Source organism: Babylonia areolata, chromosome 18 (genome assembly GCF_041734735.1).
Source record: "Babylonia areolata isolate BAREFJ2019XMU chromosome 18, ASM4173473v1, whole genome shotgun sequence".
NCBI lineage: Eukaryota > Metazoa > Mollusca > Gastropoda > Neogastropoda > Buccinidae > Babylonia > Babylonia areolata.
The window spans coordinates 56519704-56535530 of NC_134893.1; the positions used below are offsets into that span (position 1 = coordinate 56519704).

General features: G+C 43.6%; 1 protein-coding gene across 1 annotated transcript in view; it reads right to left on the minus strand.

Annotated features, from left to right (window-relative positions):
- LOC143292286 (extracellular matrix organizing protein FRAS1-like) overlaps positions 1–15827 on the minus strand; it is a 120162-nt gene that overhangs the window by 21129 nt on the left and 83206 nt on the right. Inside the window, 14 exon segments of the mRNA XM_076602472.1 lie at positions 352–552; positions 2508–2664; positions 3179–3384; positions 4806–4953; positions 5564–5775; positions 7370–7493; positions 7942–8111; positions 10561–10641; positions 10971–11136; positions 12185–12283; positions 12918–13144; positions 13574–13724; positions 14144–14236; positions 15182–15454. Coding sequence (XP_076458587.1) covers positions 352–552; positions 2508–2664; positions 3179–3384; positions 4806–4953; positions 5564–5775; positions 7370–7493; positions 7942–8111; positions 10561–10641; positions 10971–11136; positions 12185–12283; positions 12918–13144; positions 13574–13724; positions 14144–14236; positions 15182–15454 — 2308 coding nt within the window.

Sequence of the window (15827 nt, forward strand, 5' to 3'; positions counted from 1 at the left end):
CCATTGACTGGACAAACCATTGATAATACGGCTCTCACTTTGCTTAGTTGTTCACTAAGTTGGTTTTTTTTGTTGTATTTTTTGTATACACAATAGTGCGTGAGTTGTTGCATCTAGAGTGTTTTCTGCTTCGTGCGTTTTGTAAATTGTGCTTTTATAGTTTTAATGAATGTGCCTTTATGACTTTTATAACAAATATATCTTTATAGATATTTATACTCCATGTTATGTGTTTATTGGATTTGTAAAGGGCTCAGAGCTTACTTCTGCTCGTATCACAGGGTTTCATAAAAAATTGATATTATTAATATCAGCATCATCATCATCGTTGTTAGTGTTGTTTTTATTCACCTGGAGGAAACGTGATGCGCAGACTCCTGGCGTTGTAGTCCAGGCCGGACTGGGCGGAGCCGTCGCGCGTGCTGCAGCGTACGCTGGTGGTCTGATTGGCTGCCCCGGTGCGCAGCACGCGCACCACCACCGTGCTGATCTGCTCCTTCACGCTGGGCTCGTGCACACTGTAGGCTGACTTCTCCAGCTGCACTCTGGGCACTGAGGGAAAAAGGGGCAGAGGCTGCTGTTATTAAATTTTTTGGTTTGCTTTGTTAGATCATTAAAATCTGTCATTTGAAATTGGGGATCTCTTTAAAAAAAATCTATCGGTTGAAATTGAAAATAATTTTGTTTTGCTACATTATTATAATCGATCGGTTGAAATTGAGGATCTCTTTGTCTCTTTGCTTTTATTAGATTATTGAAATCTATCAGCTGAAATTGAGGATCACTTTGTTTTGTTAGATTATCAAAATCTATCAGTGGAAACTGAGGATCTCTTTGCTTTGTTAGATTATTTAAATTGGTTGGCAGAAACTGAGGATATTTAATTTGTTAGATTATCAAAATACATCAGCTGAAATTGAGGATCACTTTGTTTTGTTAGATTACTTGAATCTGTCGGCTGAAACTGAGGATCTTGTTTTGATAGATTATTAAAATCTATCCGTTGAAATTGAGAATCTCTGCTCTGTAAGATTATTAAAATCTATCGGTTTAAATCGAGGATCTCTTTGTTATTCTAGATGATTCAAATCTATCAGCTGAAACTGAGGGTCTCGTTGTAATAATAGACTATCAAAATCTATCAGTTGAAATTGAGGATCTCTGTGTTATTTTAGATTATTAAAATCCATCAGCTGAAATTGAGAGTCTCATTGTTTTGTTAGATTATCAGAATCTAAAGGTTGAAATTGAGGATCTGCTTGTTTTGTTAGATTATTAAAATCTATCGGTTGAAACTGAGGATCGTTTTGTCTCTTTGCTTGTTAGATTATCAGAGTCTGAAGGTTGAAATTGAGGATCTCTTTGCTTTGTTAGATTATTAAAATTTATCGGTTGAAACTGAGGATCTCTTTGTTTTCTTAGATTATTAAAATGTATCAGCTGAAATTAAGAACCTCTTTTTTTTTGGTTAGATAATTGAAACATATCGATTGAAACTGAGGATCTCTTTATTTTGTTAGATTATCCAAATCTATTGGTTGAAATTGAGGATCTCTTTGTTTTGTTAGATTAAAGTATATCGATTGAAACTGAAGATCTCTTTGTTTTTGTTAGATTACAAAAATCTATCAGCTTAAACTGATGATCTCTTTGTTTTGTCAGATTATTAGAATATATAAGCTGAAATTGAGGAACTCTGTTTTGTTAGATTATCAAAATCTATCGGTTGAAATTAAGGATCTCTTTGTTTTGTTAGATTATTAAAATCTGTCGGCTGAAACGGAGGATCTCTTTGTTTTGTTATATTATTAAAATATATCAGTTGAAATCAAGAATCTCTTCGTTTTGTTAGATAATCAAAATCTATCGGCTGAACTTGAGGATATCTTCGTCTCTTTGTTTGTTAGGTTATTCAGATATATCGGAGTGAAACTGAAGATCTCTTTGTTATGGCAGATTATTTAAAATCTATCAGTTGAAACTGAGGATACCTGAAGATCCCTTTGTTTTCGTGGATTATTTAAAATCTATCAGTTGAAATTGAGGATCTCTTTGTTTTTGTTTGACTTTTGAAATCTATCGGTTGAAATTGGCGAACTCTTTGTTTTGTTAGATTATTAAAATCTATCTATCGATGCTTGTTGATGCTCTTTTATCTTGCTTGTATTGTAATAATGTATACTGTTGAACAATTACATGCCTATTTAAACCAAAATCTAACGGTTGAAACTGAGGATATCACTAACAAATAGTGAAGAGTGGTAACTCTCTCCATTCACAAGGTACACAACTTCAAGTCAGTGCTGCTTACGCTACCGATTCAGCTAGCACACGGGTAAATAAAAGGTACATTGGAACAAACCCAGACGCTCTCCCCCACACTTCACCCTTCTCTTAGTCTTTTCCCTGTGTCAGTATGAAACTTTTCCCCCTTTTCTCTCAGTCAGTATCAGGGGGCTGGGTGGGGATGGGGGTGGCGGGGCATGTCGGGATGAGGGGTTACTGACCGTCGTCGTGGTTGGTGATGATGACGGTGGCGACGTGGATGGTGCCCAGCTGGGCCGTGAGGTTGTCCTCGGCCAGAGGGTCAGCCAGGTGCAGCTCCAGGTCCTCCTCTGGCTCAAAGTCAGCGTCGTCCACGATGGTCACCGTGCAGTTCTTTTGCTGATATCACCGTCCATCACACACACACACACAGGCGCACATGCATACACACACACGCGCGCGCCCGCACACACATACATACATGCACACATTCATACATGCACATATACATTAACACACACACACACATGAACCCCCCCCCCCCCCCCGAAAATGACAGCCAAACAAAAAAAGAAGCATCCATAACAAACAAAAATTATTTCATTCCATCTGACATACGTCTTTTGTATGCAGTGTGAGGATCCCAAAGGACTAGCTGTATATGTCTCTCAAAGAAAACACTTCTTGATGTTTCTCAAAGAAAACAGGTAAAAATCTTGAATTCATGATTACTTTGTGAAGAAATCAGAGCGACAATTACGGAACATCCTCCAAATAAACAGACACAAGTTTTCAAACTGCACTTCTTATATGTAAAAGAAGAAAATACAGCACCCTCGAAGCATACAGATCTGTGCCCCTTTATTCCCTACTTTCAGATATTTTACCATTCACGTCAGCCACACCCACTCACCCTGTCCCCAGCCTCAAAATGGACCCTGGACACGTTGGCCAGCAGCCTCTCCTCAAAGTCCAGGGCCACAGTGGCGGTCAGCTGACGGGTGTAGCACAGCACGGAGGCCGGCAGGGTCAGGTCCCCCAGCCGGAGGATCGTGGCGTTCACGGTTCGATTCTGCTCGTCCACCACGTAGCTGTCTTGCTGGAAGGTGAAGGTGGGCACTGCAACACACACACACACACACACACACACACTTTGTTTTTGTCTCTGTTGCTTCTAGCGGGTTACCCCAGTGGACCGCACTATAACACACACTTTGTTGCTCATGAAGGGAATAGCCCAGTCGACCACACAGGGCCTATCAGGGCTGAAAGAAAAACTGTAAATATCGGTTCTGAATGACTCGAAAAACACCCCCAAAACAACAACAAAATTAACAACAAAACTTGGAAAAGAAAATTAGGCACAAGGACACTTATATTCACGCACATAAACCTGGAACATACCTCTGACATTGACCATTTCGTTAATTCTTCGACAAAGGATACTTAAAAAAAAAATCTAATCTGAACATAATATGTTATCATGCACAATGTAGAAACTTGTGCATGATAACTGACATACAAAGTCACACACTTTACCCTCCAATAAGATAAGATAAGATAAGATAAGAATAACTTTATTATCTCCAACTGGAGAAATTTGGTCAGGTGCAAATGTCATCAATGATGAAGATACATTGAATAATACTAAACCACTGAACTTAAACAGATATATAGACAAAGCAAGAAAGAAAAGAGAAAAGAATGGAACAAATGTATGAACCAAGTAGACAAACAACTTACCACATAAGATGAAACAAAACAAACAAGACAAAACAAAAGAAATTAAAGAAAAGCTAACATAAAAAATGAACGCAAAAACTTATTGAGCTATAATAAAAATGAGACAATCATAACAGCCAGCACGAATAAATCTCTAAAGGACAAAGGTATTAGATATAATCAACAACAGAAAATTATTGTACAACGAATAAATCAGTAATAAAACGGTGAATAAGAGACCGATTTCAGATGATAGTATACTCAACAGCCCAAATAAGATGAAAAAAAACACGTATATCTGTCACCATGACCTGAACTTAGATGCTGATAAATACAACTCGCAGCAAGAGACAAATTGAACAGCCTTCATGATAACAACAAGTAACTTCATGCAAATACATGATTTCCCTGTGTGTGTGTGTGTGTGTGTGTGTGTGTGTGTGTGTGATATTATATAAACAATGATTTCAAATATAAAAAGTTAATATTTATTAATATTTATCTAGATGTCTACAATCACAAGTATGTGTGACAGGATATTAAACAGATATTCTTCTTTCCACGTGGTATATTACAGAATGGCCCCCGCCCCTTCCCTCAGCTATAACAGCCTGCACTCGTACACACACACACACACACACACACACACACACACACACACACACAGAAAGCAAGCTCAGAGCTGAAGCAGACATGATCATTGACAACCAACACAGCCACGAACCGTACAGACAGACAGGCAGACAGACAGACATGTAGGCAGGCAGGCAAACAAACAGACAGGTGGGCAGACAGACAGACAGGCAAGAAGAACTCACTGTCCAGCGTGTCGTCATGGATGACCACAGTGGAGTGGTAGGGTTTGGCCAGGGTGCTGCCCACAGGGGAGCTGAGGAACACCTCAAACGTCTCCCTCCCCTCCACCCGAGGGTCAAAGTCGTCATCCAGCAGCGTCAGCTGGCATTTCTGCACGACAACAGCTGTGTGTTTGTGGGGGTCGTGTCGAGTTTGAGCTCAGATGAGTCAAGTTGAGCTGACATGTGCTGTGCTGTGCTGTGTAGAGCTGTGTTGCTGGGTTGCACTGCACTGTGATGTGTTGAACTGCGTGTCGCTGAGTGGTCCACCTCGGGTGTGGCGGAGCGTAGGGAGGTGTGTGTGTGTGTGTGTGTGTGTGTGTATTTATGCATGCATGTATGTATGTATGTATGTATGCATGTCTGTCATCGAATGTGTGTGTGTGTGTGTGTGTGTGTGTATATATATATATATATCTATATATATATCTATATCTCTCTGTGTGTGTGTGTGTGTGTGTGTGTGTGTGTGTGTGTGTGTGTGTGTGTGTGGGCGCGCGCGCGCGTGTGTGTGAGTGTGTATCTGAGTACATGTGCATGAGTGTCTATGCACACGTCCGCATTTATGCAAGCCCATTCAGACCAGGCACACTCTTCTCTGTCCCTCCCCTTCCTCCTACGTCCCCTTCCAAACGACTCAATCCCCCCCGCCCCACCTCTTTCAACCATCTCTTTCTCCCCCCACCACCACCCTACACACACACACACACACACAAACGCACCTGAGACACCTGTCCGGGTGTGAAGGTGACCTGGCTGGAGCTGGGTGAGTAGTCCACCCCGGGTGTGGCGGAGGGTGGAGAGGAGAGGCGGGTGGCACACCACACGGTGGTGCTGTGGCTCAGGTCCGACCCCTCCCGCACCACCTCCACCTCCACCACCCCGCCGTCCTCCGGGAACTCGTAGTCCGGGGCCGACAGCAGCACGTGAGACTCTGTGTCACCAACACCCCCCCCCCCCGCCACACACACAGACACACACACCCACACATACAGCACACACACACACACACACACACATTGACACACGCAACACAACACGCACACATACACGTACACGGAAATACACACACAACCACTCACGCACACATCCACCCACATACAACACACACACACAAACACACAGAGTCATTACCAATTGTTTAAATCTCATGACTTGTACTGACAAGTATGTTCATCTCACTGAGATGATGAGACAGAGAGTACAGTTCAGGATGTTAGTCACAATTCTTTAGTTGGGCTTTTCCTCTTGGAGTTTTAAGTATTGCCTTTGTCCTGCGAAAACTATCACATGATTAACAAGAACACAAAAAGGTGGGTATTATAGTTAAAACTGATGCCACACTGATGTTTGTATTGTATGGTATTGTACTGTATTTCTCTTCTGATCACAACAGATTTCTCAGTGTGAAATTCTGGCTGCTCTCCCCAGGGAGAGCGCGTCGCTACACTACAGCGCCACCCTTTTTTTGTATTTTTTCCTGCATGCATTTTTTTTTTCTTTTTCCAATCGATGTGGATTTTTCTACAGAATTTTGCCAGGAACAACCCTTTTGTTGCCGTGGGTTCTTTTACGTGCACTAAGTCCATCCTGCACATGGGACCTCGGTTTATCGTCGCATCCGAATGACTAGCGTCCAGACCACCACTCAAGGTCTAGTGGAGTGGGAGAAAATATCGGCGGCTGAGCCGTGATTCGAACCAGCGCGCTCAGATTCTCTAACTTCCTAGGCGGACGCGTTACCTCTAGGCCATCACTCCACATACCAACGTGAAGCAGTCAAGGGGTTAATAACAACGATGATTCATTCACTGAAGTTCACAAGTCCTTATTAAAGCAATGCACGGATTAAAAGTACGTTTTTGAACAGCACATCCAAGCAAGCTTACAAACAGCGTATGGAAGAAACGGTAAACAGGATTTCAGTCGTTTAATAATTCGACACATAAGTATCAAGCTAAACAACGTTTCAACGACTCTTAAAAAATCATAAACAAATTAAAAAACGAAATGAATACAACGACAAAGGTAACTAATAACTGTCTCAACATAAATTATAATAATAGTAACAAAAGACAGCATACATTTAATGCTCTGATTGAAACATTGTAAAAGTACTGACAATATGTTAATGAACACATCCCTTCTACACACAAACGCACACACTCTCTCTCCATCACACACACACACACACACACACACACACACTCACTCACTCACACACACACTTCTCTCTCTCTCTCACACACACACACACACTCTCTCTCTCTCACACACATACACACTATCTCTCTCACCCCAACGCTTCACACACACACACTCTCTTCCTCTCTCACTCTCACCTCCACACAAACTGTATATCTTTCTCCCCCATCTCAGACACAAACACACGCTCTCTCTCTCTCTCTCTCTCACGCGCACACACTCACACACACTTTCTCTCTCACACACACATAGACACACAGTCATCTCTCTTACACACACACACACACACACACACACACACACAGAGCTGCACAATGACGAACCATCGTTCGGCCCTTCAATGATGACCACGGCCGTAGAAATGGGCCCCAGTACAGCAGGTAAGGAAGGGTCTGAGAGGCGAAGTTCGAACTGTTCTGCACTCTCGTACACACTGTCATCAATCACCTGAAAACAGTACAAGAACAAAATTACACACAGAACTCATATAACGAATACTGCTGAATAGTGCTATCACATAGAATGGAAAGGTGTAAAATTGAAGACTTTTACTACTACGCACGAACATACGTATTTAGACCACATTCAGGATGCTTATGAAGAAAAAACGGAAACACAGCACAGTTCCTATTCTTGGATCATCCAAGAGCGCGCGTTTTCCGTAAGCTCTATTCAGACTGTACTAAAAATTCATTTATGAAGTACTTCAGCACAAAAATACTTCCCATAATACACATGGCAGAAAGAGTCCAGCCTGGCTGTAAGAGTATGCACACACACACACACACACACACACACACACACACACACACACACGCACACAGAGAGACTCAGACACACACACACACTTCTACTAGTATCCCCAACAACGTCAGTTTCCAACAGGAGCGCAGACCTTGACGTCACAGGTGGCGGTGCTGATGCCGGCAGGGAAGATCACTCTGAAGGAGTTGGAGCGGCCCCTGGTGACGAAGTCGGAGCCGGACTCCAGTCCCGTCAGACTGCTGCCAGTGGCCGTCAGGGACCACGTGGAACAGATCACAGACACCGTGTTGCTCAGGTCACCTGGCGGGGCACAGGACCATCGTCATCACATGATGCAGACCAAGAGGTTGGAATAACAATCGACGGGCGCAATAGCCGAATGGTTAAAGCGTTGGACTGTCAATCTGAGGGTCCCGGGTTCGAATCACGGTGACGGCGCCTGGTGGGTAAAGGGTGGAGATTTTTACGATCTCCCAGGTCAACATATGTGCAGACCTGCTAGTGCCTGAACCCCCTTCGTGTGTATATGCAAGCAGAAGATCAAATACGCACGTTAAAGATCCTGTAATCCATGTCAGCGTTCGGTGGGTTATGGAAACAAGAACATACCCAGCATGCACACCACCGAAAACGGAGTATGGCTGCCTACATGGCGGGGTAAAAACGGTCATACACGTAAAAGCCCACTCGTGTGCATACGAGTGAACGCAGAAGAAGAAGAAAGAAGGAATAACAATCATAATCATCATCATCATCATCATCAGAATCACGATGAATATGATAATGGTGATGGCGATGATGATAATGATAACAATTACTTCTACTCCTCCTCCTCCTCCTAATAATAATAATAATAACAATAATAATAATAATCAGTAGAAGAAGAAGAGCAAGAAGACAAAAGCAATACTACCACCCCCACCACCACTGCTACTACTGATGATTATTTGTATTTGTATTTCTTTTTATCACAACAGATTTCTCTGTGTTAAATTCGGGCTGCTCTCCCCAGGGAGATCGCGTCGCTACACATCGCTATGATGACGACAACAACATCAACAATAATAATGATGATAATGATAATAATAATGATAATAATTATTATTATAACAATAATAATAATTATTATTATTATCATTACTATATGATATAAATAATAATACTAATTCAGTAATTGTATTTCTCTTTTTGTCACAACAGATTTCTCTGTGTGAGATTCGGGTTGCTCATCCCAGGGACAGTGCGTCGCTACACTACAGCGCCACCCATTAAAAAAAAATCCTGCGTGCAGTTTTATTTGTTTTCCCTACCGAAGTGGATTTTTCCACATAATTTTGCCAGGAACAACCGTTTTGTTGCCGTGGGTTCTTTTACGTGCACTGAGTGCATGCTGCACACGGGACCTCGGTTTATCGTCTCATCCGAATGACTAGCCTCCAGACCACCACTCAAGGTCTAGCGGAGGGGGAGAAAATATCGGCGGCTGAGCCGTGATTAGAATCAGCGCGCTCAGATTCTCTCGCATCCTACGCGGACGCGTTACCTCCAGGCCATCACTCCCCTGGTGCAGACTGGTGCTCACATTTCCAAAACAGGGAGCTTGTGGCGTTTACATTCATGTATACAAGCGTTCAGGTACGACATGACATACACAAACAAGCGTATGCACACACACACACACACACACACACACACACACACACACACACACACACACACACAGCCAGCAGAAGTTAACCAAGCACACTGATCAAAAAGATTTTTTTTAAAAAGAAGGCAGAAAACGACGAAGGAGAAGGAAATAAGCAGAGGAGAAAAAGAAGAAAACAGGACAAGCATAACGAGTGACAGGATCACAATGAAGGAGATGGAGGGAGGGAGAAGAGAAGGAGGAAGATGATGCAGAAAAAGAGAAGGAGGAGAAAGAGACGGATAAATAAGTGGGGGAAAAGATGGAGGACGAAGACATGAAGAAGAATAAGGAAAACACAAGATGAAGGAAGGTGAAGGACAGTGCAGGAAGAAGAAAATCAATGGCGTGGGCTGGACGAAAATGTTGTTCACGTGTAACTTGTTCGTGAGAACTTGTTCGTAAGTGAGAACACACGCATACACGCACACACACACACACGCGCGCACACACACACACACGCACGCACGTACACCAGTGAGAAAGAGATGGACACACACACATACACACACACACACATATATATATATATATATATAGAGAGAGAGAGAGAGAGAGAGAGAGAGAGAGAGAGAGAGAGAGAGGGGGAGGGGGGGGGGCTTTGACAGTTTGAAATAAAGAAAACTGAAAAAAGTGAATGAAATATTAAAGGGATTATGCAGGGTTCTATTTTCCGCAGTTGAACAGCAGACGCGAGTATAACGATCTACCAGCTCTCGTCTTAAAGGTCACGATGTGCAGTGCTGTAGTCTTCAGAAACTTTCGTTGTTGCTGTCCGTCAATTACTTTATTATTATAATTTTTACCTGATTTTATATTCCACAGTCAAACCATTACTGCACAGAGAGAGAAAAACAGAGAGACAGACAGACAGAGACAGAGAGAGAGAGAGTGTGTGTGTGTGAGAGTGTGAGAGAGAGAGGAGGGGGGGAGCAGTGAGAGAGAGGGGGGAAAAGAGAAAGAGAGAGAGAGAGAGAGACAGAGAGGGTGGAGACAGAGAGAGAGAAAAGTGAGAGAGAGATAAAGACAGACAGACAGACAGACAGAGAAATAACCGACCTGTCCTCTTGAGAGTGGCCATGACATAAACATCCGTCTCATTGACGTGGACCATATCCTGCTCAAACTGAACGGTGGGAACTGCAACACCACATATCACTTTTTGTCAGCTCTGCATGACACTGATTTTGTTTCATATTCACATTTTAAAAGTGGAATTGATGTGAATGCTGGTAAGTTCACACGCTTTGACTGTAATGAACAGCAATCCATGTGAGCGATGCCACAGTGCGTACAGGTGTGTGTGTGGGTACGTGCGAATGTTTGTAAGTGTTGATTGAGCATACATGTGGCTGTATTGCATTGTACTGTATTGTAAATTCTGTAGAAAACCGATCTGTTAACGAAACAAATAAACTGGAGACAGAGAAAAGGAAGAAAAAAAAGTATGGGTGGCGCTACTCTCTCACCGTCCTCCTCATCCAGAATGGTGACGGCAGCAGTGACGTCATGTCCCAGCAGAGCGTAGGTGGGTGACGTCAGCTCCACGTAGAAGGTCTCCGGACCCTCGTAGATGGAGTCGTCGTTGATGAGGATGGAGCACATCTTGGTCTCCTGCCACTCGTCAAACTGAACCTGGGTCCACACGAAATGGGTACAGTTTCAGTTTCAATCTCTCAAGAAGGCATCACTGCGTTCTGACAAATCCATATACGCTACACCACATCTGCTAGGCAGATGCCTGGCCAGCAGCATAACCCACCGCGCTTAATCAGGCCTTGAGTGCATGCTTATATAATTGTACACCTGTCAGTGGATTTCTTCTACATAATTTTGCTAGGGGGCAACACTCTCGTTGCCATGGGTTCTATTTCAGTGCGCCGAGTGTGTGCTGCACATGGAACCTCGGTTTATCGTCTCATCCGAATGACTATATGCTCAATTTTATTTCCAGTCAAACTTGGGAGAAAGGGCGAGAGCGGGATTCGAACCCACAATCTCACTGTATTGGCAGCTGAACGTCTAAACCATTCTGCTACATTCCTCATTGGGTGAACACAAGGACAAAGCCTATGCCACGTACATATCCCACTCACCACACCTTTCGAGTTTATGTAGCTTCTACCTTTCAACCTTATGTTGGCCCCACTACGGTGTCCCTTGTCTTGTATTTGTTTCCTGTGTGTGTGTGTGTGTGTGTGTGTGTGACTGTGTGGTTTTACTTTCATAATTTTTTTTTTTATCAGGATAACGATTCGTACTTCTTTTTTGCTCTCATTATCATTATTATTTTATTATCATTATTATTACTATGATTATCATTTTTATTATTATTATTATTATTATTATTATTATCATCATTATGACTATTATTCTTCTTCTTCTTAACTGAAATAATGACCAAAATGTTGATGACTTTGCTCTGGAGACTTCAGGGAATGAACAGTATCTTCAAAAAAGCAAAATAGTAGAACGAGTATCGTATCCTAACTATTCAACAGTACACACTGGATGATTGTGTAAAATCGCTCAACACTTCTCTCCAAGCGAAAGAAACAATTATAAGCACAACACACACACACACACACACACACACACACACAGAGTAAACAAAGAAACAACACAAATAAACAAAACAAGCAAAGACTGAAGGCAACAGGAAGCGGATAATGCGCAGACTCACCTGCCCAGAGAACTGCACGAAGTCGAAGAGCCCTGGCTCGGACGACCCCTCTTCTGACATTGCAGTGCCCCGTTTGGTCTGGCACTGCACCACTGTGTACTGGAAAAAAAAAAGTCCGCAAAGCTACGGGTAAGACATGGCATCCTGTTCGTGCCCTGTGGGTGATAAGCCCACCACCACCACTGCTGCCGATCTTGAATGTGATAAGCCGCAGTTCTGATTTGTTTATGTTTTAACGGCAAAAATGTGAAAAAATATTAAACATTTCGTCTTTTTTTTCTCTCTTTATATATATATATATATATATATATATATATATATATACAGAAGCCAGAATGCATGATTCAGTTCTATAGATAACATTAATTGTCTGTATCATGGACACACTTTTGTACGTTTTATTGTTAAATGATTGTGACAAAATGTCTGGGGTTTTTCATTGATGTACTCCATATGCATCTCTCTTAGTACGGTGGGGCGTGTTAAAAAAACATTCAAAATTTCATCGTTCCTTGTGCAAGATAACGGAATAAATCATTTGACAATGTTTCATGCGTTTTTACATATTTGGCGTATAAACATGCAGAGAGGTATACTCAAACACACACACACACACACAAAGGCACGCACGCACGCACACACATACACACGCGCACACACACACACACACAAACACACATCTCTCTCTCTCTAAATATATGTATATAAAAAAAAAGAGACTCCCTCCACTCACCTGCTTCAGGTTGCCGAACCTAACGACGGGCACCTGCAGGATGCCGGCGGTCTCAGTCACGTTGAGGGCACGTGCAGCCAGGCCCAGGTGGGACCAACGGATGTGGAAGGTGTTGCCCTTCACCACGTTGGGCTTGGCGTCCATGACGTCAAACTGGAAGGCATCCTGCAGGTCCTCGCTGACGTCATCACGCAGCATGTAGCGGATCTGGCCGTTGTCCACGTTCTCTGCATTGTGCAGCACACAGTGGTGGTGCAATCGAACGACTCAGTGGGGTGGTTTTTTTTAGTTTTTGTTTTTACACTGGTTTGTATGTTATGGATCATGTCTGTGTTTTATGCAAACAAACAAACACACACACACACACACGCGCGCGCGATATCGATTTATCGTACGAGACTGGACGATATCAATTTATCGTACCAAAAATTCGGGTGCGTCATTCCCCACACACCCCTTCCACCTCCCTCCACACACACACACACACACACACACACACACAGGGGCACGCGCACGCAAAGAACTATTAAACACGCTTAGCATATATTGAAAGTTCTGCAAGGATCGAGGCTTCTCTCACTCTCTCCCCATCCCTTTCACTCCCTCACTCTCTCGTGCGTGCGGGTAGGGCGCATGCGTGCGTGGTGCACACTCACCTTGAGTGAACGAATCTACGGGTTGTCCCGGGTGGTCGGTGTGCTCCACAATGCCGTGTACGGGTGGCTTGGTGATGGAGTACACGATGTCCTTGGGCGGAGAGTCCACGTCTGTGGACTTCAGTTCTCTCTCCGTGATGTAGTTACCAGCCTGTCACCACACGCCATAACTGATAAATTGATACTACTACTACTACTGCTACTCAGGATAATGATGATGATGATGATGATACTACTACTACTACTGATAATAGTGGTAATAAAAGGTGCTTTGCAAAACACATGAACTTCTACATCACATTTTCTATCAATGTTATACACGCCAAAAATGAACCAAGCGAACAGAGTGCATATATCTACATACACATACACCCACATGCACACACACACACACACACACACACACACACACACACGAGCGTAATTTTCTTTTCCGAACAAATGTCAGCAGATCTTTATATGGTCCAATATACTGCTTGATGGTATGGTGCGCTTGTTCATCGGTTAAGTAATTAGTGTAGATTCTGTTCTCTCTCTCTCTCTCTCTCTCTCTCTCTCTTTAGGACTTACCAAATCCTGAAACTTCTCCAGGTACTCTAACCCCAGGTTAGATTCCAGGACTGGCGTGCCGTCATCCATGGGAAGGATGTCGATGTTGAATTCCTGCATTAAACACACACCGAGAATGTTGGTAACTTGGTGTATGGGACAAAGAATAAAACAACGACAACAACAAAATCTTACTGTATTTGTGTTTGAATACAATTTCCTGTATGTGTATCCCCTTTCCTTGTGACCCTGGTACATTTGGTAACAAAGACATGTTTTAATATATTCTAATTTATAACAATTTTGAATAAATCATGTGGTTTAATAAAACACACTGAAAATAAGATAGAAATCATCTATAGTGAAAATCGAGCTGTTCTCCACGCTGAGAGGGCGTTGCAACAATACCGCATCACCCAATTAAAAACATTTCATCTGTCTGAAAATGTACTGGATTTACTACCAAAGTGGATTTTTTTCATCCATTTAGCCAGGTGCGACATTTCGTTGTTTCGTACCTTGCTCATCTATTACGCACGTCAACAAGGATTTTGTCTTGTCTTGCCTTAGGTTCCCTTTAATTGCGCTAAAATGTGAGGCTGCAGACTGGATCTCATCCTCAAAGTGGAGGTGAGGTGGGGGTGAGGAAAGGCATTTACATATCCTATCATATATAAGCTAGCGAACGGAATGCCTGGGGAGAGGTGACGGACAGCGAAGGGTATGCCTGGGGTTGGGTGGCGGGCGGGGGCACAAGTAATACTTAAGGAGATGAGACAGTTAGTATACCTGCTGGGGGGGAGGGGGGAGGAGGAGGGGGGGAGAGACAGGTAACGAACTGTATACTTGTGGAGAGAAGGCAGGTAGAGGAAGGTATACTTTGGGGGAGAGAGGTAAGGCACCTGAGAAGAGGAGACAGGACGCGAAGGGTATACCTTGGGGGTGGGCGTGGGGGTGGGGTTGGGGGTGCAGATAACGAACAGTATACTTGAGGAGGCGATACAGGAAGCGGATGGCATACCTAGGGGGAAGAGACAAGTAGCGAACGGTATAACTAACCTGAGGGGTAGAGACAGGTACGGGAGGGCTGTTGTCGCCGCCGGAGCGCTGGTCTGCCTGCATGGTGAAGGTGGGGTTGGTGCCGTCACTGACGGTGAAGGTGAAGCCGTCCGTGAAGTGCTCCGTGCCGCCGTGCTGGTAGCTCACGCGGTTCTCGTAGATGTCGTTCATGGTGAAGCTCGTGGCCTGCACGTGCCCCCTGCTGCCCCCTTGGTCCACGTCCAGCGTGCCGTGCACGGGCGGCTGCATCACCGTGAACACGATGTCCTCCTCCTGCCACAGACAACGCCAGTGTTCAGTCACAACGTGGAAGGCTGTTTACACTTAGGGACCATACGTTTTAAATGTAAAACTGTGACTCTTCATGTCTACCTTCTGGTGGGAAAAAACAAGAACAAATAACAAACAAACATGCCAGTTATCAGTCATTACGTTGTGGACCCTAGGCTTAAAGGGTAAAACTATGTGACCATTTTTTCATGTCTTCCTTCTGCCAGTTTTTAGTCACAGCACCGTTAAAAGTTAACGTTCAAGGCCCCACAGACATTGTCGGCCAACGGAGCAGTGAATTCACATCCATTGTGCTTCAAGGCTCGGGTGTAGGAAGACGGGACCCAATCCCCCCCCCCACCAGCCGTTTCAACCT